Raw genomic sequence first — 14,487 nt, 5'->3', positions numbered from 1 at the left:
GTCATCAACGTNGCTAATTCTCGTCCTCTGCTTTGTCTCCACTCTGTTCCAATTCGCGGCCCGTGGGTCGGAGTAGGTCGCGCTTAATCCACGTAGGTAATATGCAGCTCTTCTTCTGGCCTCTCGTTTTTGTTTGCTTGCCGGAAGAGCGGCCTCATTTCTTTGGCTGGTTTCTTGTACATTTTTGACTGATCTCGGCTGTCTTTTTCGGATTGAGCTTTCTGTGATGTCTATTCATCAGGCATGAAAACGTGCCTGCAGTCGTCGTTCTTGTTCCAAATCTTCGAGTGAGAGGAAAAAACGTTAGCCCCAAAAGGAGGAAAAAAGTGAGACAAGGTCTACCGGGAAGGAGCTCTCGTGCCTGGTTTTCTTGATTGTGGATAAAAAACCCAGACGTCTAGCCACTCATTTGCTATTGAAGGTAGAAGAAAGCTAATGAGGTTTCGGGACCAAAACTAGAGTAGGCCTCAGTGTCAGTTGCTTATGTGTTCCACCATTGAAGAGGATCGGTCTTGGGGATGTACATTTATAATCTCTTTTCTCTTTTAGATATTATGAATGACGAAAAGTGTTCCATTTATAATTGGAACCAGGGAAGTCATTGTGAAGAGATCCAAACTGTATTGAAGTCAGCTCTATAAAGAAATGTCTGTCCATGGGAACAACCCTTCTCAAAACACCGGTGAAAAGACCTTCACAAAGTCTTCAAACAGTGTTAATGAGAGTGATTCCGAGTGGGAGAGTGATGGAGAGGAGCTAATCCATGTTGAATTAACAGGCATCTTTCAAGACGAACTCAAACGAAACCCGGACATTCAAATCAAGTTCATCGGGATTGAGTCCGAGCATCCCATAGTCCAATTAGGCAATCAAGTATTTGAAGGTGAACATTCGCAAACCCTTGGTACCTCAGTCATTTTCACGAAGAAATCGGGCACCGATCCCACTAGTGCTAATCTTGACCCGGTTTTTCAACGACCCATCGGTGACTCCCTAGAGTATCTCTGTCGCTCAGACAGTAAACTGTTATGTAAACGGGTGTTTCTTAACGCCAAAAGCTAATCCACTTCGTTTTAAACGTTCCAAGTATGGATATGGTGGAGCGGGGAAATGGCCACGGAACTCGTGACTTAGTCCCTGTCTCGAACGATGAAAATCAATCCACTGGCAAACGACCAATGAACGCCTTCTTACTCTTTTGTAAACGACACAGAGGTCTTGTCAAAGAGCGCTACCCAAATTTGGAAAACAGGAACATCACCAAAATCCTTGGTGAATGGTGGCAGAGCATAAGTGATCAGGAGAAGGCCAGCTTTAACAGCCTTGCTACAGAATTCAAAGAACATGTTTTGCGCGAACAGCCTAACTTCAGATGGAGAAAGCAGCCCACAGCCAATGCAAGCCACTTAACTAATTCAAACTCCTTAGCCACAATGCCATCTGTGAACCATAACAGTCGCGATTCCTTTAGCAGCTCCTCCCCCCACAACAACCCCAGTCAATTAAGCCCGGTGGAATTGAGCAATGGACCAAGTCCAAGCCATGATGGCAGTGGAAGCAGCAGTCCAGAGCCCTCGCCCCCAAGCAACGACAGCAACACAGGCTCCGCCCCAAAGCATTTTAAGAAAAGATTTCTCCAGACTGCAACTGAACAACAAGCAAAGATGAACTCTGAAGATTCAGCTTCCGGACCCGTGTCTCCCGACGCAGAGCACGCTTGTAAAGCTCTCTTGCAGTTGGCTGGTGTCCGAGAAGCGAGTCCTAATGGGAGCCAATCCGGATCGCGATCAGGAACGAGTAGTCCACCAAGTGATTCTGGGAATGGAAGAGACAGGAGCGAGGGTGGAAATCGCCCTGCTAATGGTGGCAGTAAAACTGAAGAGTTCAAAATCCTTAGAGACGCCGTGTGGAGCAGAGTGGCTAAAACGCTCTTGAAACAGGAGGCTGAAAAGGGCAATCAATCCCACGAGGATTCTGACGATGCACCTCTGAATCTCTCTAGCCAATGCACCATTCGAGGTCAGCAGATCATCGAGCATATCATCGAGAATATTTTGGACAAGCCTTTGGCTGATGGAGAAAGAGTTGAAGAACAAGCTCCCAGTGTGTCGTTCAATAACAACACTTCTCGGATGAATGGAGATGGATTGGCCTCGTCCAACCAGCATCACGAAACTGCCGAAGAGATCAAGGAGAGAATTTACATGGGTTTGAAGCAAGATTTCCAGAATCGAGGACCCGGAGCCAAGGATGATAAAAAAGATATGAGTGCTCTTTGGAATCTTCTTCCCCATAAGATGGCCAATCAGAAAAGTCAGAAAATAACCACTGCCAACCCAAAACTCACAACCCCAACCACCCGTTCTCCTTCGCCGTCTGTAACAAACACTACCAAGCCCACGTCTGCCGTCAACCGAAATGACCTTGCCAATAGTTCTTCGTCGGGGCTTGACATCAAGAGTCTTCTGGCCCACTCCCCCGCTCCTCAATCTCCCAGATCAAAGGCGAATGGGAGTAATCAACTTCGAACTTCCCCACCTCCTGTGTCTGTGACATTAATCACCACAGAATCACGTTCCAACGGAGAACGCACCAATCGACCGTTGAATCTTTCCACGACGCCCCCTCAAACCCCGTCTGTTAGTGTCACCCCAATGTCAGTTGAATTGAACAACTTCTCCAATCAGGACAAGGTCTCCAGCCTTGCGGCTCCAAAGCGGCCTCATGAGGACGATGAAGAGGACCGTAGGCGTAGCTCAAGATCTTGTAAAGGCAAGCGCTATCAGGAATTACGAGACGAGGGTCACTTGGGTCGAAAAGGGAGAAAAACTCATCGCAGCGGAGATGATCCTTCCCATGTGGACGAGGGAGGGATTGTTTATTTAAGCAAGAGTGAGAGCTCTTCGGAGATCGTAACCCAACCCCATTAAATTCAAAGGATACTCAACAACCACTTCGTCCCAGTGGTCAGTCTTTCGACGTTATGGCCAAATTGAACGCCATTCCCGCCCTCAGCCTTGAGGTCTATCAACAGAGGGTCAAGCTAAATCGGCCCCCGTTTCCAACGTCACTTCCAACGGCACGGATCACCCTCAAAGGCGAAGTGGAAATCTCAGATCTATGGCTAGTGATCATCAGAATACCCCCGGGGTGCAAACTAACTCCATTGAATCTCCTGGATCCAGGAGAAAAGGTCGTCGAGGTGCTCCGGCCAAAGAGGATACACCAGAAGAAATGACCGTCTCGTCTTAACTTAAATTTGATGGGAAAGGAAGAATACCAACGCCCAATTTCCGAGTAAAGCCAACCTGATGTGATTGTTGTCCTACAGACAAAGGTCTGGGTGGGATATTGTCAACAATTGTTGACCTATTTTCAACGGCATGCAAATCCATGCACCATTTTGGGAAAATCTAAGTGGAAAGAAAATGTCTTTGCCCGACCGACGTGACCCCCCCTCCCCCCACACACACACACAGGCCATGCCATTGTGAAGGCATTGCTTGTTCTCCCATGTTATTCGTCTTCTCTCCTATATCTTCATTCTCAACTCCTGGATTTTTTAAATTCGTTCTGAGAGTTTGTTGTCCACCGTTCGCTAAAAGAACAATAGACGAGCAAGTTGGAGTTTTTCGGTTGAAACGACTTAGTTTTCCATCATTGCTGGACCTGTCGCAACCATGTTAAAATTACAAAGCGTAATTGCATCTATGGGTGTGTTAATGCAGATGATTTATTTTGTCAACTATGAGCACAGAAACTCTCTTTTTAGCCTAATTGGAAATATTTTCGAAGTCTCCCAGCTCATTGGCATTGAATTATACAACTATCTTTCATCTTGAAAGAGATGTGCCTGTCTCGATTTTCGTCTGCTTGGACCATCCATCCTCGCCCTCTTAAAACCATACTACTTTTTGGTTCAAAACACTTGGGTTTCTTGATCCGTGTCTTGTTTTAAGTTATAGGCCAATTGATGATCGTTTTTTCAGCGTTAATACGCAATTATCCCTTGACCTAGAGTTCAATTGATCAACCCGACTATCTCACGACACAAAAATTCTAACAATTAATATTGATGAAATCATGACAAATTTTGAGTCTCTACTGTCTTGGAAACGACTTAATAGTCCAATTAGAGTGTGTCATCAAAGGAACAAATGGACTCCTTTCGGTGTCACTCGACTTCTAACGATCGATTTTCTTCTCAAAAGTGAATGCAAAAATTAGTTAAATTTGAAGTTTACACCGACTTCGACCACATCCCTCCCTATCATTTCGTGTGCTATTGTGGCGGTATTTTTAGCCTGGGGTTCGACACCCTTTGGGGGTCTGAAGTATTCATGAATTCTTCAACCATTGATACGATGATAATTATTATTATTCTATTAATTTCTCTACCGCTGTTCTCTGCAGAACCATTATTCTGTCTAAATGATGACGCGGGAGAGTGGTTCATCGGAAATCACAATCGCAGTTTAGAAGAAATTTGTAACTGAAAAAGAATGATTAATTTCATTTTTCGCCAAATAAACGTGTTACTCGCGAAAGTTGTCGATGATCAAAGTTATTTTTGTGCGATCTGTCTCTGGCAAATGAGCTGTCAAATTGAACGCAAGTCTTTTGCAGAATAGTGCTGGAAATAATAATGAAGGTAATTACTTGCGTGGAATCGAATTTGCTTTTCTGAGCTTGGCCTGACTTACCCAGATCAGTTTGGCCATTTTCACCGAACTTTACGCCTCCATTCCACAAGTTTTTCACCATAACCACAAGGCATCGCACGTCTTGCTCTGACATATATTCAAGTTTTAAATATTCTTGGATAGTTTGACGAGCTTCCTCCAGTAGTTCCAATTCCTCAATGAAGAGACCCGTGGCCAGGAGTTTGGAAAAGAGGTGAAAGACCTCACGAGCGGAATGACCAGGAACTCGGGTGACGCACATGATCAACCCTTGCAGGGCTTTGATCTCCAACAACCATAAACTAGTTCCACATTTTCGTGGATACTTCCTTAAAACACAATAGAGCAGGGCAAAAGTTTGGCAGCCTTCATATTCTTCCTCGATGGTTTTCTCTATGATTCTAGAGGCAAGAGCGATGTCTTCAAGAAGCAAGGCCAACTTGAATTCGTAAATTTTAACTACGTTTTGCTTTTTCGGATCCACAGCGAGGGATGCTAATTGCTTCTTCATAATTTCAAGAGTTTCAAAGAGTCTCAATTTATCCACGCAGTCTTCTTTGCTTTCGATGATTTGTATCTGGGTAGCAACAATCAAAATTTGACAGTTGGTCTGACTGACGATATCTCTTTGTGCCTCAAACAGTTTGGACGCCGCCTCCAAGACTTGTGACCGTAAATGCGAATGGGATATACAAGCCAACGACGCATTCCACAACACCTTTGAAAACCAGGGCAACAAGTCTTGTTGTGCCATCAATTTACTCAAGCAGAAATTGACGTTGTTGGCAATTCTCTGTATGAGCTGTGGATTATCAAAATCTGATGAACCCGTGGCCAACTCCATCTGAATTTGAATCATCCATTGCAAAGTGATTGCTTGAGTCCTTGGGTCCTTGATTTGCTTCCAAATTTTGTCCAACAGATTGCTCAGATGTAATGGGTTGATATCATATGTTTTACGACCGTTCATGATATCAATCAATCCCTTGAATCCTGTCAAATGATCCAAAGGATTTGTTTGTTGATCAAGAACGTTCAAGAGCTCTTGGCAAATATTGAATTCGTTCCTTTCCATCAAAGCTAAATGTAAGCGAATTTTCTTCGAGATGGGAGATTCAGACGCTAAAGGGAAGGTCCGCATGAGGTCCTTGACTCTATTTAAGTCCCTTAATCTTAAAGCACCCTTAAGAGCGTACTCGACAACCTTTTCGTGCAAGGCGCAATAATCTGGATTCGAACTTACGAAACTCAGGCTTTCGCAGAATTTGTTGAGCTCCTCAAATTGCCCCTCTTTCCACAAAGAACGCGCAACACTGAGGCCAAGTTTGAGAAAGGGCTGTCTGACCTTGTTCAGACGGATCTTGTTCTGTATGGCATGAACAACGATCTCGTATGCAATGTCCCATTCTTTCGACGACTCCGATGTAGCCAGAAGAAGTAAGTGAATTTTTTCATCCTGAGGCCAACGTGTCAAAGCCAAATGGCAAACCATCGAAAAAAGGATTGAAAAATTGGGCAATGTTGCAATGTGTCCAAGAATACTATGCCATATGTCCTCTGGTACTAGATTTGGAGATTGTTGGAAAATTCTTTTTAAGGTGAACGGTATCTGATTTGGCCGAATTACACTTTGGATCTGCAAACGAAGCATCCGAATCTGCCGGTGGTTTGAGGTTTCCAATACCCAGGCGATATGATCCGCCGCTTGTAAATCCCCAGTTTCAATGTTCAACTCAACCAATCGTACTCCAGTTTTCACAACGAGCTCCTGGTCCTCGGTTTCAAGTGCTAGCCCCAGGGCATGACGAATCCAGGTGTGCTTGTGATCTGGATGTTTAGCTTGAAGGGAGGCATTCCAGGCCAAAGCGAAGAGATGGAGAGTGATTGTCCGGTTACGGGGCAGGTCTAGAAGTTGCCCAAGCAAGACAGACGCCTTTGACCACGAGTGCGATTGCAAAGTGGTTCCAAGCGATGGAGAGGATCCAGCGAGGCGCAACGAGCTGATCATGTCCTCGTAAAGTCCTTGGAAATGGCGTTTCCATCGTCTGTTGATGATTTCGAGGTTGGATTTGAACATGTTTCGACTACTGAACACTCATCCGTTTCAGATAGGGCAGGTAATTGTAGAGGCTCTAGGTAATTGTAGGAATGAACCGGTTTGAAAACCAAGCAGCGTGCCTAGGTCAACTTTCTCAATTTCGAATGTTTTTCAGGCGCCTGATGAAGCTACCACAAGTTTCGCAAATGTATTGTAGGAAAGGCTCAGTCAAATCCCAAATTAGGAAACCACACTGTTTGGATTAAAAGTCATTTCCATCGGATTTGAAATCACTAGTTATTGTTATTAACTGTTTGTAATTTTACTTCGGCGCCACCATAAGGCTTGGCTGAACGTGTCCACAATCATTTGACCCCATTCGTTTGACTTTCCAATGCCATATGTTTGGCTTTTTCTTTTTCTTATTCGCCACTTAATTTACTTAGATTAAGTGTAAAAACCCCTAATAAACTTTTAACGTAGTTTCAAGTAACACAATTTGAATAATTCGTTCAATATTGTTCGAGAAGTGATTAGGATTATTTCAAAAAGTGGTTTATCAGCCAGGGCCAAAATTGGAAGCAATATTGCTCATGCAAAATTGTCGTTCTGGTTTAGGGTGGTTAAATTTCTTTGGCCGTCAAACTACGTCTGAGAGATAAAATATTTAAATGATATTTGATTAAAAATGATAAAATGTTTAATGAGATGTCTAAAAAGAGGCTAAATATTTAAGACAATTTTAAATCTATCAAATTTTGCAATTTTGAAACGTTTTGAATGAAATATTCAAATCAAAGGCCAAAAAAATATGATTTTACAAACGATCTCAGTCTTATACTATCAATACATATGAATAAAACACAGCATCATTAAATCGCAAATTTTTTGTGTAAGCTATATTGAATTTCCAAACATAACTACCTCAACTTTTGAAAGTCTTTTCCTCTCTAGAAATTTTAGATTCGTTGAACCATTTAAATTCTTTCATCATTTTTAAGGGCATATAAAATAATTCTGAGAAAGTTGCCCCCAGTAGTACAAGCCATTTCATCCCTTGGTCTTTTTCATTGATTGATTCAGTTCCAGACTTGAAATAGATAGTTCAAACGTGGAACGAAACACTTTTTCCTATTTCGCATTCCAATTTAATTTACCAAATAAGCTTAGTTAAAAATTTGTCCAAGTTTGACTTAAATCATGCTACATACAGGATCAGCAACTACATACTCCCTACGAATGTTTGAGGGCAACAATTGAACAATGAAGGAGCCCGTGAAAGAAGAGAGTTAGACTTTTATTTAACTATTACTATTCACACGACAAAAAATGAGAAAATCTGGACTATGCTTTTGGAAAGGTCAAAGGACAAATAAGGTCATTACACGCCGAATTTCATTTGTTTAATCCAATTTTATCAAAAGGCCATTGTCCCAGGAGTATTTTGATATAAAATTCATTTCATTTGGATAACTACAGCCGGAGTTATGGCTGTTCAAACACAGATGGCCACGTGGTTTAGCCCAAAATGGACATGGCCCTATAATAGGCCATATTGATCCCATGGGGCGGAAATTTTTGATGCGAACCTACTTTAACCAAGGCATTGGCCGTGTGAAATTTCATGAGATTCTGAAACAAAGTGCCGTGAGGGTGTACCCACTTGACGTGGAATGCCCCTAAGGTGGAATCTTGGAGCTGTCTTCAGGCAACCAAAACACCGGAGGGTTAAGAATCTGCTTTTGACAAAACTTATCGAAATCTCACTTAAAGCCTGTTACGGGATCAACACCAACATATTCCCTAAGAATTTTTGAGGGAAGCAAATCGAACATTGAAGAAGCCCGAGAAAAAAGAGAGGTGGACCTCATTTTTCAAAGGAGCCTGGATTCTCGAGGGCTTGAAGATGCTCTCAAAAAGCACATTAAGCTTCTGAAGTAACTGAAATTGACCCTAAAACTTAAATGATAGGGTAATCATTTCAAAGTTGTGCAAGGAGTTAAGATCAGGATGTACAAAGAATTGCAATGGGCAGCGCCGAATTCCAAGGCCAAAATAAGCCAGAAAAAGGCTGCATCTTCCCAGTAGCCAAATACAATTTTTTTTCTCAACAATTATGCTCAGCTTCAACATGGATGTTCGTCAGTGAAACATGTCGACATTAAAAGTTCGATTTCAAGCTTGTTTGAAATATTAATCGCCAAATTTGCGGAATTTTGAACAAAAACCACCTGATTATTGAAAGTGGCCTAAAATGGCAAATATTTCAAATACATATTCAATAATTTATTTCATCTTTTTCGAACTCTCTAATTATCATCAAGACCATGCGAGCCCTGCGCTTACGGCTGACAGTAACGGGTGCTAAAACTTGACCAATCTCTACCGAGTCATTGGATTATTTGCCATTTGTCTTCGCCTTTTCTCTCACAGTGTTTTCCATTAACTCGCCGGGAAAAAATTACAAAAGCTTCTATTTTACTCGGAAGTTTGAAGCCACAGACAAGGGTGGGTGTACATATGTCCTACTATACTGAAGTCCTTCGGAAAATACCTGAATTTCTGGCTTGCCGGATGGTTTCACGAGAAGCCAGATGGAGCTGGCTCTGCAAGAAAATGCCTCGAGTTCTTTCGTTCTTCTTTAGTCTCTCTGAAAACGCGTATGATTCAAGGAGCATATGCATTATGCTAGGATTCAGAAGCTGATATGATCGATTTGGTTCTTCGCTAGTGTGCTACTACCTCAACGTGATATTACTGCAATCCAACCGATTCTGACCGATTCTGCCCATGGATTAATGTCACAGTGTCAAACTATCCTCACTTTTGAATGTTGTGCTCTACGTAGCTTTGGTGCTTTTGATACGTAGGAAACATGTTTAGGAACACATTTGCCCTTCTGGGATTGATGTTGTACCTCATTCAGGGCGCAGCGGCTCCATTTCCAAGATGCAGCCCTTTTACATCATTCAACAAATTTGTGGAAAGTCGTCGAATGAAATGGTTGTTCTTTGATGTCCCAGGTCATCCCGTGCCTCCTTGCCCATACAAAAACAAAAATGATGCGCCCCTACAAGACAGATTTTTTCTTGCGCGAGGGCTCAATCATCCAATGTCAGCCCCTCGGGAACTTGTCGTAACTTGGCGTTTCTTCATGAGGAAAGGCTTCAGAAGAATTTTCAATCGAATTCGAGGAATGCCCCCAGAGTATTTGTCCACTCCATCCTATAAGCGCAATCCTCATCCAAATACTCATCCAAAGCTAAAGCTAAAGCGCCGAAATCAAAAGTTACCACCTGAAAAAGAATATGCAGCAAATTCAATTAATCAAAACAAAAGTAAAACTATTATCCCCAATGAATAAATTTCATGACACTTCTTGCATTGAGTTCTTTATTCCTCAAATCAATCACACCAGAATGTTTCACACGCTGAGGTCCCCAAAAAACAGCGAAAATTCTATACCCTATTCGAACGTAGTAGATTTGAATTGAAGATTCAAGACCTCATCTGAGGCTGTATCACAAGAAAAAAGGTCCGTGTTGGCCTTGTAGCCCAACTTTTTGGTAATGCCATAGACTTTCCCCGACTCCTTAGGAGTATAAGTGTCACGCTGAAGCAGATCATCCCCATAAATGGCAATGAAATCCACCAAGACACCATTGGTCCATCCAAAACCTTTTTGAACTTCATATTCGCCTCCTCCTCCAGCCACTCCAGGTCTCAAAGGATCGTACTTCTCAAAGAAACCACAAATTCCACCAATCACATTACAACTTGCGATTGTTCCAGAGACATAATTTTTTGCTATCTTGAAGGCGAGTTGTTGAGCCCGCAAGTTCTTCGTCTTGTTTAAACCAGCCACAATGAAGTGCTGAATGGGAGGCCATGCATTCCAATCCCATTGTTGTCTCGTGTGTTGGGTGCTGGCCGGAATTCCGCCTTTATGTTCCGTCACACCTGTGTTGAGGAGATAGTCCACGGCACATTCGCCAATCTCAATCGCCACCCTTTTGGGATAGGCCTCGGCCCACAATGGAAATAAATTGGAGGCATAGAAGAATTTTCTATGCTTGTGGTTCAGCATGTCTATATCGTACCAAATGTGATCTACCGCATCCCAGAAAACATAGCACATGGCTTTCATCATTTCTCGGGCCTTGAGGACATGCTCGTTGGCCCTCTTAGTGTCTCCGATTAGGTCATAGAAGCACGCCATTTGATTGTAGTTTTTGAACATCAAAGCGTTCAAATCCACGGGTGCAATGTAGGTGGTCTTGGCATCGGCAAGAGTGCCCATGTTATTACCATTCGGATCAATGAACCATCGACTTGAAAAATCCCATCCTGATTCGGCTGCAGCCTTCATTTGGAGATAGAACTCTTCCCGCTCATTCAGAGTTTTGAAAAGCATCGTTCCAATTTCAAGATCTTCAACATATGACTCGGGCCTCGGTCCACGACAATCAGCTCCATAGTGAAAGAGTCGGTAGTTTTGTCCTTTCCACTTGTACAAGATCGTTCGATGAGTTTCAAAGAACTTAAGCTCCTTCTCGAGATGCTCCAAGTTTTGAGATAGAAATGTTTTGTCATTGGTTTTCTCCAAGTACTTGGACACCATGCTGATTAAATACGGTGGTTGGCTTCGTCTCTCGTAATACTTCCGTGTACCATTAGGAATATGACCAAAGAGCTTGATTTGATGAATGAAGTTTTCAAGGATTCCTCTCACTGTCACGTCCATATCGGATATGAGCAAACCTCGAATGATCCAGTAAGTATCCCAATAATAAATTTCACGGAATCTTCCTCCAGGCATGATAAACCCATGAGGAAGATCAATTTTGGAGAACAACTCCGGGGTTTTCTTTAATTCGGCACTACATCGTCGACTAAGGGTGTTCCACAGTTTGTTGACTTGCATTCCTACGTAAATCAATGGCTTCTCATGCAATTGGTCCAGATAGGCCGGTTTTGGGACCCAATCTGGTGGGTTCCATTCCTCGAATTCCAATCCGGGAGTAAGATCGAAGTTTCTCTCGAGGAAAGCCAATAAATCGTCTTGCTTTGGTGGAAATGAGAGATGTTGAAAATCCACGAGAATATCTTCCTCACTTCGAATTAGCTTCAGATCCACGAATGTCTTGCTGTCTTTGAACAGTTTTGACAACTGCAGAGTTTCCAAGAGAGGTCCATAGCCCCAAATCTTCGAGTCAGTTGGAGGGACATCCGGAACGTTGTCCAAGATCAACGAAGACATCCTTAGTTGAACGGATGGCTCCAATCCAGGATCTCTGAAATCATTGGCTGAAATCCAAGCTTCAATCTGCAAACGAATCCCTTTGAATTATCCGTTTTTAATTGAACGGCAGGGGAACTTTTGTTTTCCAGCGAATAAGTTTGAAGATTCGAGAGCTTCCAGCTTCTTAGACTGTCGAAAGATGTTAAACAATTTAAAATTAGTGGTATTCTGATTCTTAGATAATCTCACTCCTGTTCAGTTTTACATATAAACCATTTCTTTTCATTTACGGACAAGTAAAATTTAAAGAATTTTAAATTAATAGAATGAGATATCATGGATAAAAAAAAATGAGGAAGTTTATCCTTTTTTCATCCAAATTTGCACAAAGATTTTATCAAACGACAAAAACGCCATATACAAAGTGTCAAAATGCAAACACTTCATCTGATCATGACTTATTTTCTTCGGAAACCAACCACAAATGCCGAAATATTCTAAAAATGACTGAAATTGAAGACCATTTGAGATGTAAGAATAAACCTGCATTTGGTTAAAAAACCTTCTTCGAGAAATTCTAATAGATTTGGAATTAATATTTACCTCGGGTTTCGACGTTCAAAAAATTTCCAGCTTCACCAAATCAGGTGATTACTGAGAGAAAACAGTTTGTTGTCAATTCTAAAACTTATGATGGATGTAATATTTGATTGTTATGTAGTTACTTGCAAAACACATTTGTAAGTCATTTACCCCCAGTTTGATAAGATGAGCGATTGAAGCTCAGGTCCACGTGGTGAGGTCGTTTTCTAGAACTAATTTGTCTAGTTGAGGTTTCTTCATTGAGATGTAGGTGAATTGGGAGACGGTTTCATTGGTCGGATTTTCACCTAACCTCTCAATCGAGGTTTAAAATGACTTGCATTATTTTTGCTTCGACAAAAAACTCTCTCTCAAATGAGCAACCTTTGCTCAATCCAGCATTTTATTTAATTGAATACGAATTGAATTGTAATGATGGTTTGGCTAAATCCGGGCTTGGTTGGGGAAAATGTTCCTGATTATGACGTCACGTGACAATGAATAATGGTTAAAGAAGAATGGTTATTTATTCTATTGCGGGGCATTCTTTTCGCGGAGGTTATAAAAGTGAGGCTTGAAGAAAGTCGACAAGGTCAAGACGCCTTGAATGCGTTAGCTATTTCATGCCGTCGAGTTTGAAGAGAAGAGTGAGGGCTTGCCCAAGCTTCACTTCAGGTGAACGTTTTTTAGTTGTTGACCCATCAACTTTTTGAGATCCAAACTTCAATAAAATGCATGCAAAGAACGCCGCCCTTATTGAATTCACAGTATTCTTTTACAAGAACCGGTTTTCACGGTATGAATTTCCCCCGAAACCACTCAAAGCCAACTTTAACGTTAGAGAATGCCAATTTTCTTCACGATTGGCTGGAAACTTTGATTCCGGCCACTTGTGAACACAGCGCCATGAAATAAGATTTCTGATGGTGGCGTTTGGTTTCCTGTGCGTGCAAAAGAGAGAATTTTATACCGCTGAAAACCGGTCCTTGGAAAAGAAAAACCAATTTTGCACTTCAGCAACATAAAATATCTTTATTAACAAAAGCAGATGTCAGTACGTTTTTCTTTACCTTTTACGGATTTTTATCCGATTTTTGGGGATGATTTCCTAGCACGTCATCATGTCATTTTTTTATAAAAGATTTGGGCTAACAACAAATTTGTACTTGCTGCTTAAAGGCACCCTTGCAGAGAAATGATCCAGGTCTCATTTAAAAGGAAATAAGGGTTCATCTAATACGTAAATTCGTCTGAGAGGAGCTATAAGCTCTTTTTCCAACGCACTTGCCTTATATCGAATGGCTCATGTAATGTCTCCTCTGGGAGTGTTCGACCCACAGACCATATAATGACTCATGGTGGAGTGGAAAGCTCGGTCGAAGATTGAACGTCTTCTAGCGAGGTTTGGTAGAGCTATGCGTTACCTCCCGATCCATAGATAACTTCATATATAGATCGATCAAGGGCGCTGCGATCGCGTCTTTTCGTCTCAGCTGTCGCTGGTGGAAAAAATGTTTCATTCATAGTCAAGCTACTTAGGACAACTATGGTGCAAATTTGAATCGTTGACGGCTCGTCCAAATTCGGAGTAGAAACCCCTAATAAGACTCCTTGTCAAGCAATTGCTCTCGTCCAGCACGCTTCATAAAACGGGTTTGAGTAAGTTGTCCAAGCACATTTTTAAGAACGAAATTTTGAAGAGGTTAAAATGGGGCTCAAGTTAAAGTTTTCATCCATGTGGTGGCAACACTTAACTGAAACCCAAGAAACAAGACTAGGTTCAGGCTGACCTCCAGAGGTGTCGGATTTGCCTTGTTTACGTATAGGCGCAATCATGTTGCCCACATTCAAGCACATTGTTGGGAGATTGAAACGAAATTCCGAGTGCCTCATCATTGCGTTGCAATTTCGGATACATTTTGTTACACTTTCGAGATTTTCGA

General features: G+C 42.0%; 3 protein-coding genes and 1 long non-coding RNA gene across 4 annotated transcripts in view; 2 read left to right on the top strand and 2 right to left on the bottom strand.

The window, feature by feature from the left end:
• Window positions 1-605, top strand: part of LOC131887738 (uncharacterized) — a 901-nt gene extending 296 nt beyond the window's left edge. Inside the window, exons 2-3 of the long non-coding RNA XR_009374057.1 lie at window positions 77-96; window positions 550-605. This is a non-coding gene — a long non-coding RNA (uncharacterized LOC131887738). The remainder of the gene's footprint in view (window positions 1-76; window positions 97-549) is intronic.
• A 332-nt stretch (window positions 606-937) lies between these two features.
• Window positions 938-4,547, top strand: LOC131887732 (HMG box transcription factor BBX-like). Its single transcript, XM_059236401.1, has one exon. It carries the CDS (start codon window positions 1,089-1,091, stop codon window positions 2,928-2,930), a length of 1,842 nt encoding a protein of 613 aa, XP_059092384.1. The 5' UTR covers window positions 938-1,088; the 3' UTR covers window positions 2,931-4,547.
• LOC131887729 (uncharacterized) lies at window positions 4,311-6,800 on the bottom strand. Its single transcript, XM_059236397.1, has 2 exons — window positions 4,704-6,800; window positions 4,311-4,633 (listed from the first exon to the last, which is right to left on the bottom strand). Exons 1-2 carry the CDS (start codon window positions 6,757-6,759, stop codon window positions 4,536-4,538), a joined length of 2,154 nt encoding a protein of 717 aa, XP_059092380.1. The 5' UTR covers window positions 6,760-6,800; the 3' UTR covers window positions 4,311-4,535.
• A 3,296-nt stretch (window positions 6,801-10,096) lies between these two features.
• Window positions 10,097-12,738, bottom strand: LOC131888821 (trehalase-like). Its single transcript, XM_059237756.1, has 2 exons — window positions 12,716-12,738; window positions 10,097-12,027 (listed from the first exon to the last, which is right to left on the bottom strand). The coding sequence occupies exon 2, from the start codon at window positions 11,978-11,980 to the stop codon at window positions 10,187-10,189; it is 1,794 nt and encodes a 597-aa protein (XP_059093739.1). The 5' UTR covers window positions 11,981-12,027; window positions 12,716-12,738; the 3' UTR covers window positions 10,097-10,186.
• Window positions 12,739-14,487: the final 1,749 nt, after the last annotated feature.

Source organism: Tigriopus californicus, chromosome 10 (assembly GCF_007210705.1).
Source record: "Tigriopus californicus strain San Diego chromosome 10, Tcal_SD_v2.1, whole genome shotgun sequence".
NCBI lineage: Eukaryota > Metazoa > Arthropoda > Copepoda > Harpacticoida > Harpacticidae > Tigriopus > Tigriopus californicus.
The sequence above is the reverse complement of the archived record's forward strand: the minus strand, read 5'-3'. Positions and strand labels throughout refer to the sequence as shown.